Source organism: Schistocerca americana, chromosome 8, assembly GCF_021461395.2.
Source record: "Schistocerca americana isolate TAMUIC-IGC-003095 chromosome 8, iqSchAmer2.1, whole genome shotgun sequence".
Classification (NCBI taxonomy): Eukaryota; Metazoa; Arthropoda; class Insecta; order Orthoptera; family Acrididae; genus Schistocerca; species Schistocerca americana.
The window spans coordinates 25,646,170-25,662,285 of NC_060126.1; the positions used below are offsets into that span (position 1 = coordinate 25,646,170).

The following is a 16,116-nucleotide window of genomic DNA, read 5'->3' on the forward strand; positions in this document are numbered from 1 at the left end:
AGTTGATGCACACACTCAGAAGTGTGTTACACAGTGTCATTTATTGGTTCTTTTTATATCTTGAGAGAGCATTCTTACAAGTTCCTTTTTGATTGAGGTTTAGGTTACAACGTGGTTAAAATGGCATTAAGTTACGTGCACATCAATGTGGTTTCGTTAACTTTATTAACAAACTCTTAACAAAAGGTATTCATGCACATAGTTTCCTGTCATAAACAAACCAACACATTTTTGAAAGTTTGCAGGTATGTTTTATAAAAATCTTTTAAGCTTCTGTGAATTAAATGATAAAATAATTTGTCATTAGCTTTTTTCCTTTTTACATCACACTTGTGCTTATAATAGCAGAGAGTAGCAGATGCACACTGAACAATATTCATATGGACTACTGAATACAATTTGCTTTTGTTCGTCATTTCAAATGGCAAGAGATGTCTAATATGATTCCTTCCCTGTCATTACTGGATATTGCATGGCAATATTTTGATAAATGAAAATGACTGGAAGAAAGCTACTACATGAGTCTGAGTGCTGATATACAGGAGGGGATTGTAGAAAGTTCTGCACATGGAGTGGGCAGAGGTGAAGAGCTGCATCAAGCTACTTTTGCTTAATACTATGTTGCACCGAACATCACAATATGCATGTTCTTGTTCGTCAAGGAGTACATAGCATATGTGATACAAAATGGCCCACTATTCATATGCACTGATCTTCCTCTGCTGCTTACCATAATGGAACAACTGTTTCTTCCATTTCAATGAAGAGGGACTTTCGAATATGGAAGTCTGATGGGAACAGCCCTGTTAAAGTACTGGAGACATTTCTCTGAAGCAGTGATCCACTGCCAGCACTACAGTTACTTCCCATTCTTCATTCTTTTTCTCCAAATTGTCTGGATAGGAACTGGTGATAAGGATCTCGAGACCTAAATCACAATGGATTTTACCGTAGGTCTACATATGAACTGCCTCTTTCTGTAGATCTCCCATAATTTATGTATGCCTCGTTTTTTCCATTTTTTTTTTTTTTTACCATGCATACATTTACTTGCTACACATTAAAAAACACAGATAATATTTTATATTTTACTTTGTATAAAAGTTTTAGAGAGATTGTAATTTAAGTACAACATTTGAGTTTACAATTAATAAGTAGTATTTGGCTGGAACCAGTAAAGTCATGGTGGCAGTAAGAACAGCTTCACACAATAATGAAAGCACATTTAGCAAATGACACATTTGCTGTACACAATCAGTCACACACACTGACTATATACCTAACATTACTGAAAGCTGTTACGGCCTATATACAATGATATTAATAAATAATTCAGTATTTACATTCTTGTTTAAAAATACAGTATACATACAAATATAACAAGCTCACAGCAGTGATAAAATAAGAGGGAAGAACCTCACTGCACACCGCACACTTCAAAACACCACCGTTCACTCCAACGTTCCAATTCACTCTGTGGAATGTTACAAGAGTATAACATATTTGGGGCAGGGCACCCAGCAGCGCAGACGCACTGCCAACAGTCCTTACAGATGTCGCAAATCAGGTGTCCTAGAACGCCGACCTCTTACAGCTGAGCAATGGGCGACAGCGAGTCACTCAGCCGGGGAAAGGTCGTCAAGGAGATCTGATTTGCGTCGCTGCCCTAGCAACTCGCCGCCACCAACCTGAAAGGTAAACATCAGGTGAAATCCAATGACATTCGCGAAAACAGACTATCGTACCTGAGATCGATGTGCACGTGCCTTTATAATCTGTGTAGCCAAATTGTGGTCTGCACTGATTATAAACAGAACAGTTTCAAAGAGCCCTAAGAGGGATGTTTGATTCAAGTTGTGTTTGGACAGAGATGTAATGTTAATGACTGCTGTCACATCAGCTTTTGTGCATATATTCACAGTTTTGTTGCTAGTTGACAAAGACACACACACACACACACACACACACACACACACACACACAGATTGTGGTGGCAGGTTTCTCTGTAGCTTGGTCCAAGGAATGGTTAGGTTAGAAGGTAACAGTCTGGCTGAGAATCGGTGAAGGTAACGATGTGATTTTTTTTCTTTTTTGTGGTGACAGACTGAACTGTAGCTTAACCCGTTTGAAAAAAATCACCAATAACATCAAGTTCTAGTGTTCTAATTGCCACACAGTTTACAGTGTTTGCCACACGTTTCCCACGTCACAAGTCAAAGCCGACAATCGTATCAAACATTCCTCTATTAATGTAAGAATAACTACAATGTAAGAGAATAATAATGTAACTAAAAAGCTGTATCCAACACACTTTGTTTCAAAAGGTACAGCCACTATCATTACTATAATTAGTGCATCACTTTGTGTGTCAATGAAGGGTGTTAAATTTCTCACTTCTTTCTTGGTGTGGCTGAAATAACAATGTTCTTCACTCCTTTTGTGTAAGCCATTTTAAGCAACCTGGTATGAGCAAACCTTAGAGAGAAAAATTGTCTAGAGAAAAAAAAAAATAATACTAATTTGTGCCTTTTTGTGTGTGTGTGTGTGTGTGTGTGTGTGTGTGTGTGTGTGTGTGTGTGTGTGTGTGTGTGTAGGGTGGGAGGGTTGTAGGAGGAAAACAATATTGCGTTATTAGTTTTATTTGTAGTTTTATTTGATCTATTGTTATTGTCTGTAAATGCATGATAAAACAAGTTTAGGATTACCTGAACTAGACACAAAAACGAAGGGGAGACATTTTTTGCTGTTTGATAAAGGAATTATTAATTATACCAATTTGTTACTTTATTTATGTTGGAACCGATGAGTGTCATTTCAAGAATTCAGCAACTAATGTATCTTGGATTTAAAAAAATTGTGTGAGCTAACCAAGCCAGAAATTAGTTTCATATCCCATGAATCATTTGTACGAGTAATTGCGACATGGGATGAATCTTTTGACGTTCACATTACCTATTCATTCGTCAATATGGCTACATACTGTCCACCTACAAGTTCTTTTAAATAAATTAATAAAGAAAAACAGATGCGAGTAATTCCTACCCACCACCTTTTACAGATTATAAAAAGATAAATTCTGCTCTGGAGCAGAAGTTGCCAAGGAAAAATTTTCAATTTTTTTCTCTCAAATTTAACTTTGCTGTCAGCCAGACATTTTATCAAAAACTGTGGTTGGAATTTTTGTACCCTTTTCTGTGCTAAAGGCAACCTTAATGTGAAGTAATTTTTTCTTCTGGCATTGTAATGATGTACATCATTGTTCCTTTTAAACTGAAGTGGATTATTTGCAAAAGAATCTTCATAATGGATTAAATGTACTGTGAACAGTAGTCCAAATGCCTAAATCCTTAAGCAAATACCCATTTTTGAGCAATGAAGACTTCCATTCTTAAAGATGAGTTGCCACAGACATTTTGAATGAAAATACACAAAATACCAACTTACTGATCTGTCTCTCACCAAGATTTGCAATGATTCTAAGTGCAATTGTGGCTGAACTAAGCTGTTTTAGGAGTTCTAAAATGAGTTTTTTTCCTGTTTAAATAATCATCAATATGAAAACTTAAAATTTTTTGAAGTTTTCACCCCAGATACTATTTACTCACTTATCATTGGTGTAGTACATCTGGATCTGCAGAAGTGAATACGTTATGTCTCTCTGAAACTCAGACACGTCATTCACAGAAAACCACTCGAGGATACTTTTAAGAACATGATTTACCATTTCTTCTGCCATTGTATATATGTTTGGATTGATTTTAATACTAATGTCAAAAGCAAAGGTCATTTACATATATGAGAAACAACTGTGCCTTAAGAATGGCTTTTATGGAGCACTGTGATTCCTCAGTCAGAAGAATCTCCAATGCCTACATCGGTCGAATTATGAAGCTCAACTTCGGAGATGGTCATTTCATTACTTATCTTATCGAGGGAATATTAATGCAAGGATAAGATTTATGCGTTCTGTGGATTCATTTATAAATAACTTCCCTGCTTCAGTCATGATTTTCGTTTATTTATATTTTGCATGATGTGTTTCGGGAAATTATTCACATTTTTAAGTGGGTTTTTTGTATGCTGTGCCATTTATATATGATGTTTTTGATGTGTGAGATGCTGCATTGTTCTGTTGTCTTTACTGTAATAACAGGGTGTCCCAGGAGGAACGGTCAATATTCAGAGATACGACAGGAACGATCACTCGAAGCAAAAAAGTCTAGTAAACATGGGCTCTAAAATGCATACCTTAAGAGCTATAAGCACTTCTTCATCTTCAATACTGCGAAACAAATCTCTTCTACTGCAAGCTCTTTGCTTCCCATATTTTGAGAGGTGGTAGTACGGATCAAAACAAGAAAAAAATGTCGAGTAAACATGGGCTCTGAAGTGCATATCTTAAGAGCCATGAGCACTTGTTCATCTTCACTGGTGTGAAACATCTCTTCTGTGGAACACCTGCTCACAGCCCTTAAGGTATGCATTTTAGAGCCCATGTTTACTAGACTTTTTTGCTTTGAATGATCGTTCCTGTCATATCGCCAAATACCGACTGTTCCTCCTGGGACACCCTGTGTAAAAACACGTGCAATTTTTAATTGATGATCAGTCTTTACATAGAGTTAGTGGTGAAAAATGGAAGAACTACTACTTACAGTTTTCTTGTGATCCACTTGTGCAGAAGTTCATACATATTAAATATCACACAATTTTTGTGCACAGCACACGTTGAAGATAACAACCATATATAAATAGTTACAAAGAAAATATTTTTACATTTAGTCAGCACAGATCAACTCAAATTGTTTGTTTTTCATTTTGGGACATCTGTTGTAGAAGATGGGTATCTTTTAGCAAATATGACTTGGTGTCATGAGAGTTAAAACATTTTGATCATTTGATAAAGTTTAACAACTTTTCATCAAACCTTCCCAGGTTAAACAAAGCACTGGCTACACCGGAAAGAGACATAATAATTACATTCCACAAGAAATTGAGAACTTTATTCCTATTTACTTATTTATTTGCATCTAAGTTTTCTCTAATGCTGACACTCACGCAGGCTCATTCTAATAAAACATTATTATGACTGATGTAAATCAGTGTGATAAGTAAAAAAATTCTCCTTGCACCACAAGATTCCATTTCACCACTAATCAAGTCTCCTTTTCATTCAGAGAAATCACAGAAAACCTAAATCTGGGTGTGGTTTTGAATATTGTCTCTTACACTATGTAATTGGTGATACAATACTGGCAGGTTTATGTAAGGCAGAATTGACCAATATGCTTCTCATGAATGGAGACACACAATGCAATGAAAGAGTAGCAGAATAACACTATGAAGAATTGTTGCTCCAATGATACCAATAGTTATGCACTGTTACAAACAGCACAATACGAGGGTTCTATTACTCCATGTTTTGTAAGTTTTTATTATTCATCCCTGCATAAGTGTCAATGACATACCATTATCAATGATCAAATCTATGGGCAAAGAAACAAGACAGGATTTAATAATGTTCTTTAACAAACACAAGAAACATTACAAACTTAGGGCATTTGCAGTAACAATACCTTAACACCAGGGGGTTCAGACTCTCACTGTGAACAGCAGATTTCACTAAATATGACCCACTTATTAGAATCCAAGTACTGAAATAAAGAAATAAACAAATAATACTTGGGTCCCTTACATAAAAGAAATAACTGCCTATGCAAGGCACATGCTTATTTACCCATTGCTGAGTCCCATTCGAATCTACAAGATAATGATTGCATATACTTGTAGTTCATTATTAGAAATACTACTTTATCTTATGCCTTAGCTGCATCTCAAGATGGCTGCAGATTTCTGGTCCTGTGTGGCCTACTGCAGTATAGTAAGACCAATAGTGTTACCATCCCCATACATCTACATGGATACCCTGTAAATCACACTTAAGTACCTGGCAGTTTGTTCATCAATAATTCTCTATTCTTTCAATCTCGAGAGTGTGTGAGAAAAATGAACACCTATACCTTTCAGTGTGAACTTTGATTTCCCTTATTTTATTATGATGATTGTTTCTCCATAGGTAGGTCAGTGTCAACAAAATATTTTTTCATTTGGAGGAGGAAGCTGTTGACTGAAACTTTGTGAGAAGATTTATTATATATTTATTATATGAAGTATGAAAGTGGAACCACCAGGTGTCTAGGTCTGGCACCAAACAAATGCACTTTCACATCACTTTTGTAAGCATTTAAAATGCAAGTCTCATTGTTTTTGCTCACAAATAATCCTGCTATTGACATTTGATACAGGTTAAGTATACATTTTGTTGTCTTGCGCCCATGCAGAAACAAAACATACTTATGCCACAGGTTTTAGCTTGAAGTTACAAGTATATGACTGGGCTCACAGAACTTCATGCTGCAATGAATTCTGAAAGTCAGAGATCATGGAAGTGTTGTGCCATAGAATCATAGAAGACATATGGCGTCTCTTTCCACAAGATTTGTACTCAATCCATACAGCACTGTCAATGGCTTCAGCAGGACAATGCAAACAGGCTGCTGCCCTACTGTTGTTCAATGCCAGCAGAACATGATGGCTAGAGAAGCAGTGATACCCATTTTCATCTCAAAATGCTAACACACTCCTTACTAAACAAGGCCGAGCATTGTGTGACTGGAATACTGCATGTTCAGCTGCCTGAAAGATAGGCAGTACCTTAAGCATTAAAACCTCCCCAAATTTATAGGTTCTGTTCAGATTGTATTGTATGAAATAAGGAAGGAAAGACATTTAAGGTTCAATGTCCTGTCAATCTGTCAATGACCAGATCATTCTAGACAGAGCACGAACTCGGATTGGGGGAGGATGCGAAAGGATACATGCCATGTCCTTTTGAAAAGAACCATCCAAGCATTCAGCTTAAGCAATTTATGGAAACCAAAAAAATCTAAATACCGATGACCACCACTGCACTAACACATTCAGTGTGACACCCACTGTATTCAATGGTGCCTGCAACTTACACTTAATCTTTATCTATTAGACAACTGGAGAAATAGGCATCCAGGGTGCACTAACCTAACAAATGTGCAATAACTGCTGTGGGGCAGGACGAAGGAGAATTTGTCAGAAAACAGTAAGGAAGACCCATTCCTTCTGAGATCAATCATTCTCCTCAGTTCCAGCTCAATCACATACTGATAATCTTTGATGACAGCTCTGAGCTTGAGGTGACACTGGGGCAGGCATGTATAAAATTCCCTGTCAGAGTATTTTTATATATCTGTCACACTTAACATACAAGGGGCATTCAACGAGTAATGCAACACTTTTTTTCTGAAAAAAGGTTGGTTTTATTCATGATTCCAATACCCCACTCTTTCGGCTACAAAACCCTGTTTTTCAACATAATCTCCATTCAACCTGACAACCTTCTGCCGCCTTACTGGGAAGGCCTGTACGCCCGCAGGGCCCACTCTACTGGTTGCTGTCAGAGCCAATGTGTTGCTGCATCAATAACCTCCCCATCATCCATGTACCGCTTCCCGTGGAGTGTATCCTTCATTGGGCCAAAGACTTGGAAGTCTAAAGGTGCAAGATCCAGTCTGTAGGGTGGATGAATAAGAACAGTCTGATGAAGTCTTGTGAACTCCTCTCAGGTGTACAGACTTGAGTGAGGCCTTGCATTGTTATAGAGAAGTAGTTTGTCTGGTGGCGACGAATGTGCTGAAGTTGTTTCTTCAGTTTTCTAAGGGTAGCACAATGCACTTCAGACTTGATCACTGCACTATGAGGGAGGAAATCAAAAAGAATAACCCCTTCCAAGTCCCAGAACACCATCACCATGACTTTACTTGCTGAGGGTGTGATGTAGTGCTACCCCATGGATTGCTGTTTTATTCCCAGTTCAAAGTGATGAACCCACATTTCACTGCCTGTGATAATGTTCGACAAAAAATTGTCACAATCAGCCTCGTAAAGCACAAGAAATTCTGCAGAGATGGTCCTTCAGGTCTTCTGTTAGGTACAAAATACCTGATCAGGAGAACACACACAACTGAGTAACATATTTATAGAATAAAAATCTGCCTCTTCAATTTCTAGTAAATGAAGCACATTTTTATTCTATAGAAATGTCTGTGAGATGGCGAGGAACCCCGTGGGCACACATCACTGAGTACCCTACATCTACATCTACATTTATACTCCGCAAGCCACCCAACGGTGTGTGGCGGAGGGCACTTTACGTGCCACTGCCATTACCTCCCTTTCCTGTTCCAGTCGCGTATGGTTCGCGGGAAGAACGACTGTCTGAAAGCCTCCGTGCGCGCTCTAATCTCTCTAATTTTACATTCGTGATCTCCTCGGGAGGTATAAGTAGGGGGAAGCAATATATTCGATACCTCATCCAGAAACGCACCCTCTCGAAACCTGGCGAGCAAGCTACACCGCGATGCAGAGCGCCTCTCTTGCAGAGTCTGCCACTTGAGTTTGTTAAACATCTCTGTAACGCTATCACGGTTACCAAATAACCCTGTGATGAAATGCGCCGCTCTTCTTTGGATCTTCTCTATCTCCTCCGTCAACCCGATCTGGTACGGATCCCACACTGATGAGCAATATTCAAGTATAGGTCGAATGAGTGTTTTGTAAGCCACCTCCTTTGTTGATGGACTACATTTTCTAAGGACTCTCCCAATGAGTCTCAACCTGGTACCCGCCTTACCAACAATTAATTTTATATGATCGTTCCACTTCAAATCGTTCCGCACGCATACTCCCAGATATTTTACAGAAGTAACTGTTACCAGTGTTTGTTCCGCTATTATATAATCATACAATAAAGGATCCTTCTTTCTATGTATTCGCAATACATTACATTTGTCTATGTTAAGGGTCAGTTGCCACTCCCTGCACCAAGTGCCTATCCGCTGCAGATCTTCCTGCATTTCGCTACAATTTTCTAATGCTAAACTTCTCTGTATACTACAGCATCATCCGCGAAAAGCCGCATGGGACTTCCGACACTATCTACTAGGTCATTTATATATATTGTGAAAAGCAATGGTCCCATAACACTCCCTTGTGGCACGCCAGAGGTTACTTTAACGTCTGTAGACGTCTTTCCATTGATAACAACATGCTGTGTTCTGTTTGCTAAAAACTCTTCAATCCAGCCACACAGCTGGTCTGATATTCCGTAGGCTCTTACTTTGTTTATCAGGCGACAGTGCGGAACTGTAGCGAATGCCTTCCGGAAGTCAAGAAAAATAGCATCTACCTGGGAGCCTGTATCTAATATTTTCTGGGTCTCATGAACAAATAAAGCGAGTTGGGTCTCACACGATCGCTGTTTCCGGAATCCATGTTGATTCCTACATAGTAGATTCTGGGTTTCCAAAAACAACATGATACTCGAGCAAAAAACATGTTCTAAAAGTCTACAACAGATCGACGTCAGAGATATAGGTCTATAGTTTTGCGCATCTGCTCGACGACACTTCTTGAAGACTGGAACTACCTGTGCTCTTTTCCAATCATTTGGAACCTTCCGTTCCTCTAGAGACTTGCGGTACACGGCTGTTAGAAGGGGGGTAAGTTCTTTCGCGTACTCTGTGTAGAATCGAATTGGTATCCCGTCAGGTCCAGTGGACTTTCCTCTGTCGAGTGATTCCAGTTGCTTTTCTATTCCTTGGACACTTATTTCGATGTCAGCCATTTTTTCGTTTGTGCGAGGATTTAGAGAAGGAACTGCAGTGCGGTCTTCCTCTGTGAAACAGCTTTGGAAAAAGGTGTTTAGTATTTCAGCTTTACGCGTGTCATCCTCTGTTTCAATGCCATCATCATCCCGGAGTGTCTGGATATGCTGTTTCGAGCCACTTACTGATTTAACGTAAGACCAGAACTTCCTAGGATTTTCTGTCAAGTCGGTACATTGGAGGACAAGTGTATCATCACTGGCAACAGAGACATCCAATTGAGGAGCGAGGTGTTTCATTGTGATCAGTCAATCTCCTCAAATGAGAGTATCCAAATGCTCCAACACTGCAAGAACAACAGCTGCGTGTGGCCAGCAGGCACTGGAAGATTGGAAAAGTTTGTGCAACCTCGTTGCAATGATGATATATGCTTACCATGCTTTTGTTCACTGCCAGGTCCCCATAGACATTCTGCAAGTGCCTATGAATATCTGCAATGTTCTTGTTTTCTGTGAAAAGAAAATTAATGACAACTCTGCTTGGAACACATCTCTGTTGCAGAAGCCATTTGAAGGCTATGTATAGTGCTGCCACCTATCATTTATGAAGGTATAGGGGCTGAAATAGGGATATCCCACAGTATCCCGCAACAAATTCCTCATTTTTTCAACTGAAATTGACGGGGGAAAAATGTGTTGCATTACATATTGAATGCCCCTTGTACATTTCATTGATGTCGCGTGGAACAACATTGATGCTATACCTGTGTGATACAGATTGAAATATATGCTATGGCCAAGCACTATTATAAAAAAGATCACACTTGGTACTGTGAGACTGTTCAGATATTAACACCTGTATCATCCTCCTGAGGATTCCATTTACAGTGAAGGCCTTGAAAAAAGTTTGAAAAGTGATTTTAATTAATGGTGTTGATGGTTTCAAAATAAATAAAAAAATACTTAGCTCTCCTAGATGATAATACTGTTTGTCTGTTGACCATAATATGCAACACAACATGCTTGTGGATCATGTTGCACTCACATATATCTATGCAACCTATGTGGCCTGTGTGGTATTTTTTCCACTACAATATTCTGCACACACATATCCAACTGGTCGCCCCTACCAGTATCTAAAGTAGAATGGAGCGTTTAACCATTATTCTTAATGGCTCGCTCTGACGATGGCAGAATGGATTACGGGTAAAATATTAGCAGAAGGCAAAGTCTTGTTACATCCAAATTCCTGCAATTTTATGGCTCAAAATGGATCTCTCTGGCCACAAAATAGTGGAAGCTGTTGGGCCTCATCATCTGCCTTGCTGAAGCCCTAAACACTTGGCAGTGATGCATTGTTGCACACGTTCTCTGAGCTTGGATTCACCTACGCCATTATCTCTGGCTGAACTATTTTTCAACAATGTTAGTGCAACAAAAATGGCAGTGACAAACAATTATTTATATGCTCTGCTAAATATTTAACTTAATGAAACTACCTGCACTGTAGCAGTTTGAACAATAATACTTACACATCACCAAACAGGACATGTGAGCGTGTATTAATGAAGAACACAATCACAAATGAGAAAAACATCACGGCAATACCAATGCACAGGGTCACTACTTCATGCCTGTATGATGGCTTGAGAAACATGCGCACTCTGAATTCATTCCATGTGCTCTCAGTCCAAGTTGAGTACTGGCCAGATGCCCAATCATAACCTGAGAACAAAACAATAACAAAATTAGGACAGTGATGCAATCACTATTCTCTTCAGAACAACATAAATAATATCAAATTTTAAGTTCATAAATAATATAGGGAAAAAAATTGGTAAACAAAATTATGTTTCAATGGCTAGTTCACTTATTTTTCAGAAAAAAAGAAACACAAAACAAAGAGGACATATGTTTTTCCTGATTTCAAATATTACATTTGAAACATTCATACATATTACAAAAAAGTTATATTCCTAAACCACTGAAACAATTTCAACCAAACTTGGTACACACATCACTCACTGTCTGTGAATCGTCACTTTTGGGGTGAGACCCATCTACCTATGAACGAGGTGGTGGTGGTGGAGGTGAGATGCATTGTAGCCCACAATGTGCAAGATACCCGTACTTTAGTCATTCGGAATTTGAGAATGAGAGCACTCAGAGTCTTGCAACAAACTTGAAACATAATTTCAAACCTCCATGAAACTTCTTTTTGCTGACAACCCAAACAAAATGACAAAAGTCTATCACTTACTGCATTCTCCCTGTTCATCCAGTAAAACTGCCACATGAAGCATAGCATTTTAATTTATTACTTCTCGACTACTACCTGTTTCGCAACACATTATGCAGTCAGTATTCACATATACCACTGAATGTACGAAACACAGTTGAAGAGATAGGATGTCAAATACAGAGAGGCATCAAAACTGAATCATCATACGTGAAGCTTTAATTTATTACCTCTTTACTACTAACTCTATTCACAACACATTTTGCAGAAAGGAGCCACATACACCATTGGATGTATACCATTGTACAGCACATAGTTCAGAAGATATGACATACGAAACATGGAGCTGCAAGAAAATGAAACTGCAGTGCAAACTTTGCTAGAGATGCAGGTGAAGAACAGGCACAAATATGTTAAACATATGTGAGATACATTTGACACGTGCACACGTAGGCGAAGCCATGTGTTAAAAGCTCATTCTAAACCCCTGGACTGATTTAAATGAAATTATTAGCTGCAATCTGAAAACTGTGGGGCTAAGAACCACCAGCCTCCTGTTGGGGACGCGTGTGATAATGTGCAGACAGAAGGCGGGAGGAGTAGATGGGCAGACAGGTAGGGGTAAGGAGGAGACAGCCACAGATAGAGGGGGAGGAGGAAATGAACAGACAGGAAGGAAGAGGAAGAGGAGGAGGAGGAGGAGGAGGAATTGGACAGAGGAAGGAAAGAGGAGGGGAGCACAAATGGATGGGGAGAGGGAGAGAAGGAGATGCACACAGAGAGGGGGGAGGAGCAGATGGACAAAAAGACGGAGGGAGGAGCAGATGGACCTAAAGGGGGAGGGAACCAGATGGACAAAAGGAGGAGGGAGGAACAGATGGATAGTGAAGGAAGGAGCAGATTGACAGAGAGAGGAGGGCCTAGGAGATGGACAGAGAGTGGGTGGTAGAGTCGGAGACAGAGAGATGGGATGGTGGAAATGGACAGATGATGGATATGGACACACACACACACACACACACACACACACACACACACACACACACAGAAAGAGAGAGAGAGAGAGAGAGAGAGAGAGAGAGAGAGAGAGAGAGAGAGATGGACTAATAATACTGGAATAAATACATACCCGGGCAATGCTAGGGATCAGCTATTTTAAAATAAAGCATCGTCAAAAAATACCAATGACTACTTTATAAACCATTCATAAATATTGTTCCAATCTTTGCAAATTAACTGAACAGTTTTTCAATAATTTTCTAGATAAAATGCAATGGTATTTTACAGAATTAGAAAAGGAAACAGCAATATCCTAAAAATACTCTCATACCTTCTATTGAGAATGCCGGACTTTCAGCTATTGAATAATTCATTGTAGTCTTAACACAAACACCTGTTGAATTTCCATTTTCATTCTTGCCAGACATCCAAAGGTACTGGTATACCTGAAATTCATTTCTGCATGAACTATCAACCACATGGACCCTTTGCTACAACATAATGAAATTCATATGATATGAAAACACTTCAATTGAAATGGTACTTCATTCTCATAAGAGCAGAAGTCACAGACATAACCATACTGGATCATTACTACATACAATATGTATGGGAGAGTAAAATCAAATCCTTTGTCACTTGGAATAATGAGAAAAGAAACAGAAGAAGAAAAGATAAAAAAAATGAAACACTGATAGCAGACTGGAGGGTAAGTGACTCAGAGCCTTAACTCATACACACACTTGTTCATTCATTCATTTATCTATCATGTTCTGTAGATGCCATTAAGAAGAACAACCTTCAGGGATGTGGGATCAGTCAAAGTATACATTAACAAAAGACAAGAAAATTTACTCTGTACTGTATTAACAATACACTATCACAATATTGCTTAGTGCTATTCATGCTTACGCTACCTAAATTATAAAGAAAATTGCTGCTTTGGAAAAAAAAAAAGTCCACTTCCTCCTCAGTTTAACTGTGGACCTCAGGTATTAATAGCTATACTTGATTCAGACAGTATTTTTTAAAGTAATTATTTTCTTACATTTGTACATAATGAGACCTGTTTACATCACTGTTTGTCATGCAGCTGTATAACAAATATTGCTTCTTGCTATGTAGGTAAGAAATTTTCAATCCCTGAATCTAGATATTCAGATCATTTGTAGGAAGTGTGATTAATGACATATACTTTTAATTTTCTTCTGAACTGGCAGGGATACTTACTGCAGGAGTCACACAATGGAAAGTCCAGATTGGAATATCAAAAATAGCATGAAAAGGATAAATTGCTACTCACTGTAAAGGTAACACGTTGAGTTGCAGACAGGCACAATGAAAAGACAGTTAGACATTGAGCTTTCAGCCACAGCCTTCTTCATAAAGAAAAAAGACATGCAGGCACACCTCGTACACATATGACTGCTATTTCTGAGCACTTTGACCAGAAGCCAACTGTGTGTTGTATTGAACAGACGCAGCAATCTGAAGTGGGGTGGGAAACGAAGAGGAATAGCAGGGCATGGGGTGGGGAGAAGGAAGTAAGTGCTGCCTGGCGCAGCATGCAAGGAGTAGATGGTGGCAGAACAAGAATGACAGGTGCAGCATCGGGATGTGGGGGAGGAGACGAAAAGGAGAGGAACAGAGAAAGGGAATGTAGGCAGAGAGTGGCACACAGTGAGCCTGAGGGGACATGACTTGGAGTAGGTTATCAGACGGAGGCGGATGCGGATGGAAACTGTTGGATGGAGGATATGGGGACAGTAGGTTACCACAAGACGGATGATTTAGAAAATAGGTAATGTGTCCCATCGGCGTAGTTCAGAAAAACTGGTAGTGGAGGGGAGGATCCAGATAGCCCAGGTTGTGAAGCACCCATTGAAATCAAGCATGTTATGTTCAGCTGCATGTTGTGCCACAGAGTTATCCACTTTGCTGTTGGCCACAGTTTTGCGGTGGCCATTCATCCTGGTGGACAGCTGAATGTCCAATATAAAAAGCTATCCAATCACTGCAGCAGAGCTGATATATGACGAGACTTTTGCAGGTGGTCCAGCATCTGATGTGGTAGGAATGGCTTGTAACAGGACTGCAGTAGGAAGTGTTTGGTGGGTTGACTGAGTAGACCTTGCACCTGGGACTTCCACAGAGATATGATTCCTGTGGCAAAGGTGCTAGTATTGGGAGTGGCATATGGATGGACTAGGATGGTGTGGAGTTTGGATGGGTGACGAAACACTACTTTAGGCACGGTGGGAAGGATCCTGGATAAGGCGTCCCTCATTTCAGGGCATGATGATAAATAATCAAAATCCAACAAAGGATGTGGTTCAGTTGTTTCAGACTGGGGTGGTATTGTGTGAGGAAGAGGACCATCCCTTGTAGCTGGTTCATGGGAATTGTTAGAGGAAACGGGGTGTGTGGGTGTATGGCATGAAAAACCTGTTTGCAGACTAGGTCTGGGGGATAGTGCTTGTCTGTGATGACTTTTGTAAGACCTTATTCATAAAGGGCAAGGGAGTTCTTGTCACTGCAGATATGCTGTCCCTGGGTGGCCAGTTTATATGGGAGGGATTTCAGCTGTCGAGATACAGGTACTGTTGGGTGTAGGTCATTTTAATGTGGGCAGAATGTGGATGGACCCATCAGAGAGGAGAAGGTCACCGTCTAGGAAAATGGAATCCTGCATTGAGGACCAGATAATGTAGATGAAAGAGAAGTTGGTAAGGATCTGAAGGAGGAGGGGGAGAGAGGAGGGGTGGAGGGGGAGAGAGGAGGGGTGGAGGGGGAGAGAGGAGGGGTGGAGGGGGGAGAGAGGAGGGGTGGAGGGGGGAGAGAGGAGGGGTGGAGGGGGGAGAGAGGAGGGGTGGAGGGGGGAGAGAGGAGGGGTGGAGGGGGGGAGAGAGAGAGGAGGGGTGGAGGGAGGGAGAGAGAGAGGAGGGGTGGAGGGAGGGAGAGAGAGAGGAGGGGTGGAGGGAGGGAGAAAGAGAGGAGGGGTGGAGGGAGGGAGAGAGAGAGGAGGGGTGGAGGGAGGGAGAGAGAGAGGAGGGGTGGAGGGAGGGAGAGAGAGAGGAGGGGTGGAGGGAGGGAGAGAGAGAGGAGGGGTGGAGGGAGGGAGAGAGAGAGGAGGGGTGGAGGGAGGGAGAGAGAGAGGAGGGGTGGAGGGAGAGAGAGAGTA

The 16,116-nt window shown here is 40.3% G+C and overlaps 1 protein-coding gene across 1 annotated transcript in view; it reads right to left on the reverse strand.

Annotated features, from left to right (window-relative positions):
* Nucleotides 1-943: 943 nt before the first annotated feature.
* Nucleotides 944-16,116, reverse strand: part of LOC124544863 (nicastrin) — a 130,043-nt gene continuing 114,870 nt past the window's right edge. The window contains exons 10-12 of the mRNA XM_047123574.1: nucleotides 13,267-13,381; nucleotides 11,230-11,422; nucleotides 944-1,688 (exon numbers count right to left, since the gene is read on the reverse strand). Of these exons, the coding sequence (XP_046979530.1) occupies nucleotides 1,667-1,688; nucleotides 11,230-11,422; nucleotides 13,267-13,381 (330 nt within the window). The 3' untranslated portion in view covers nucleotides 944-1,666. The remainder of the gene's footprint in view (nucleotides 1,689-11,229; nucleotides 11,423-13,266; nucleotides 13,382-16,116) is intronic.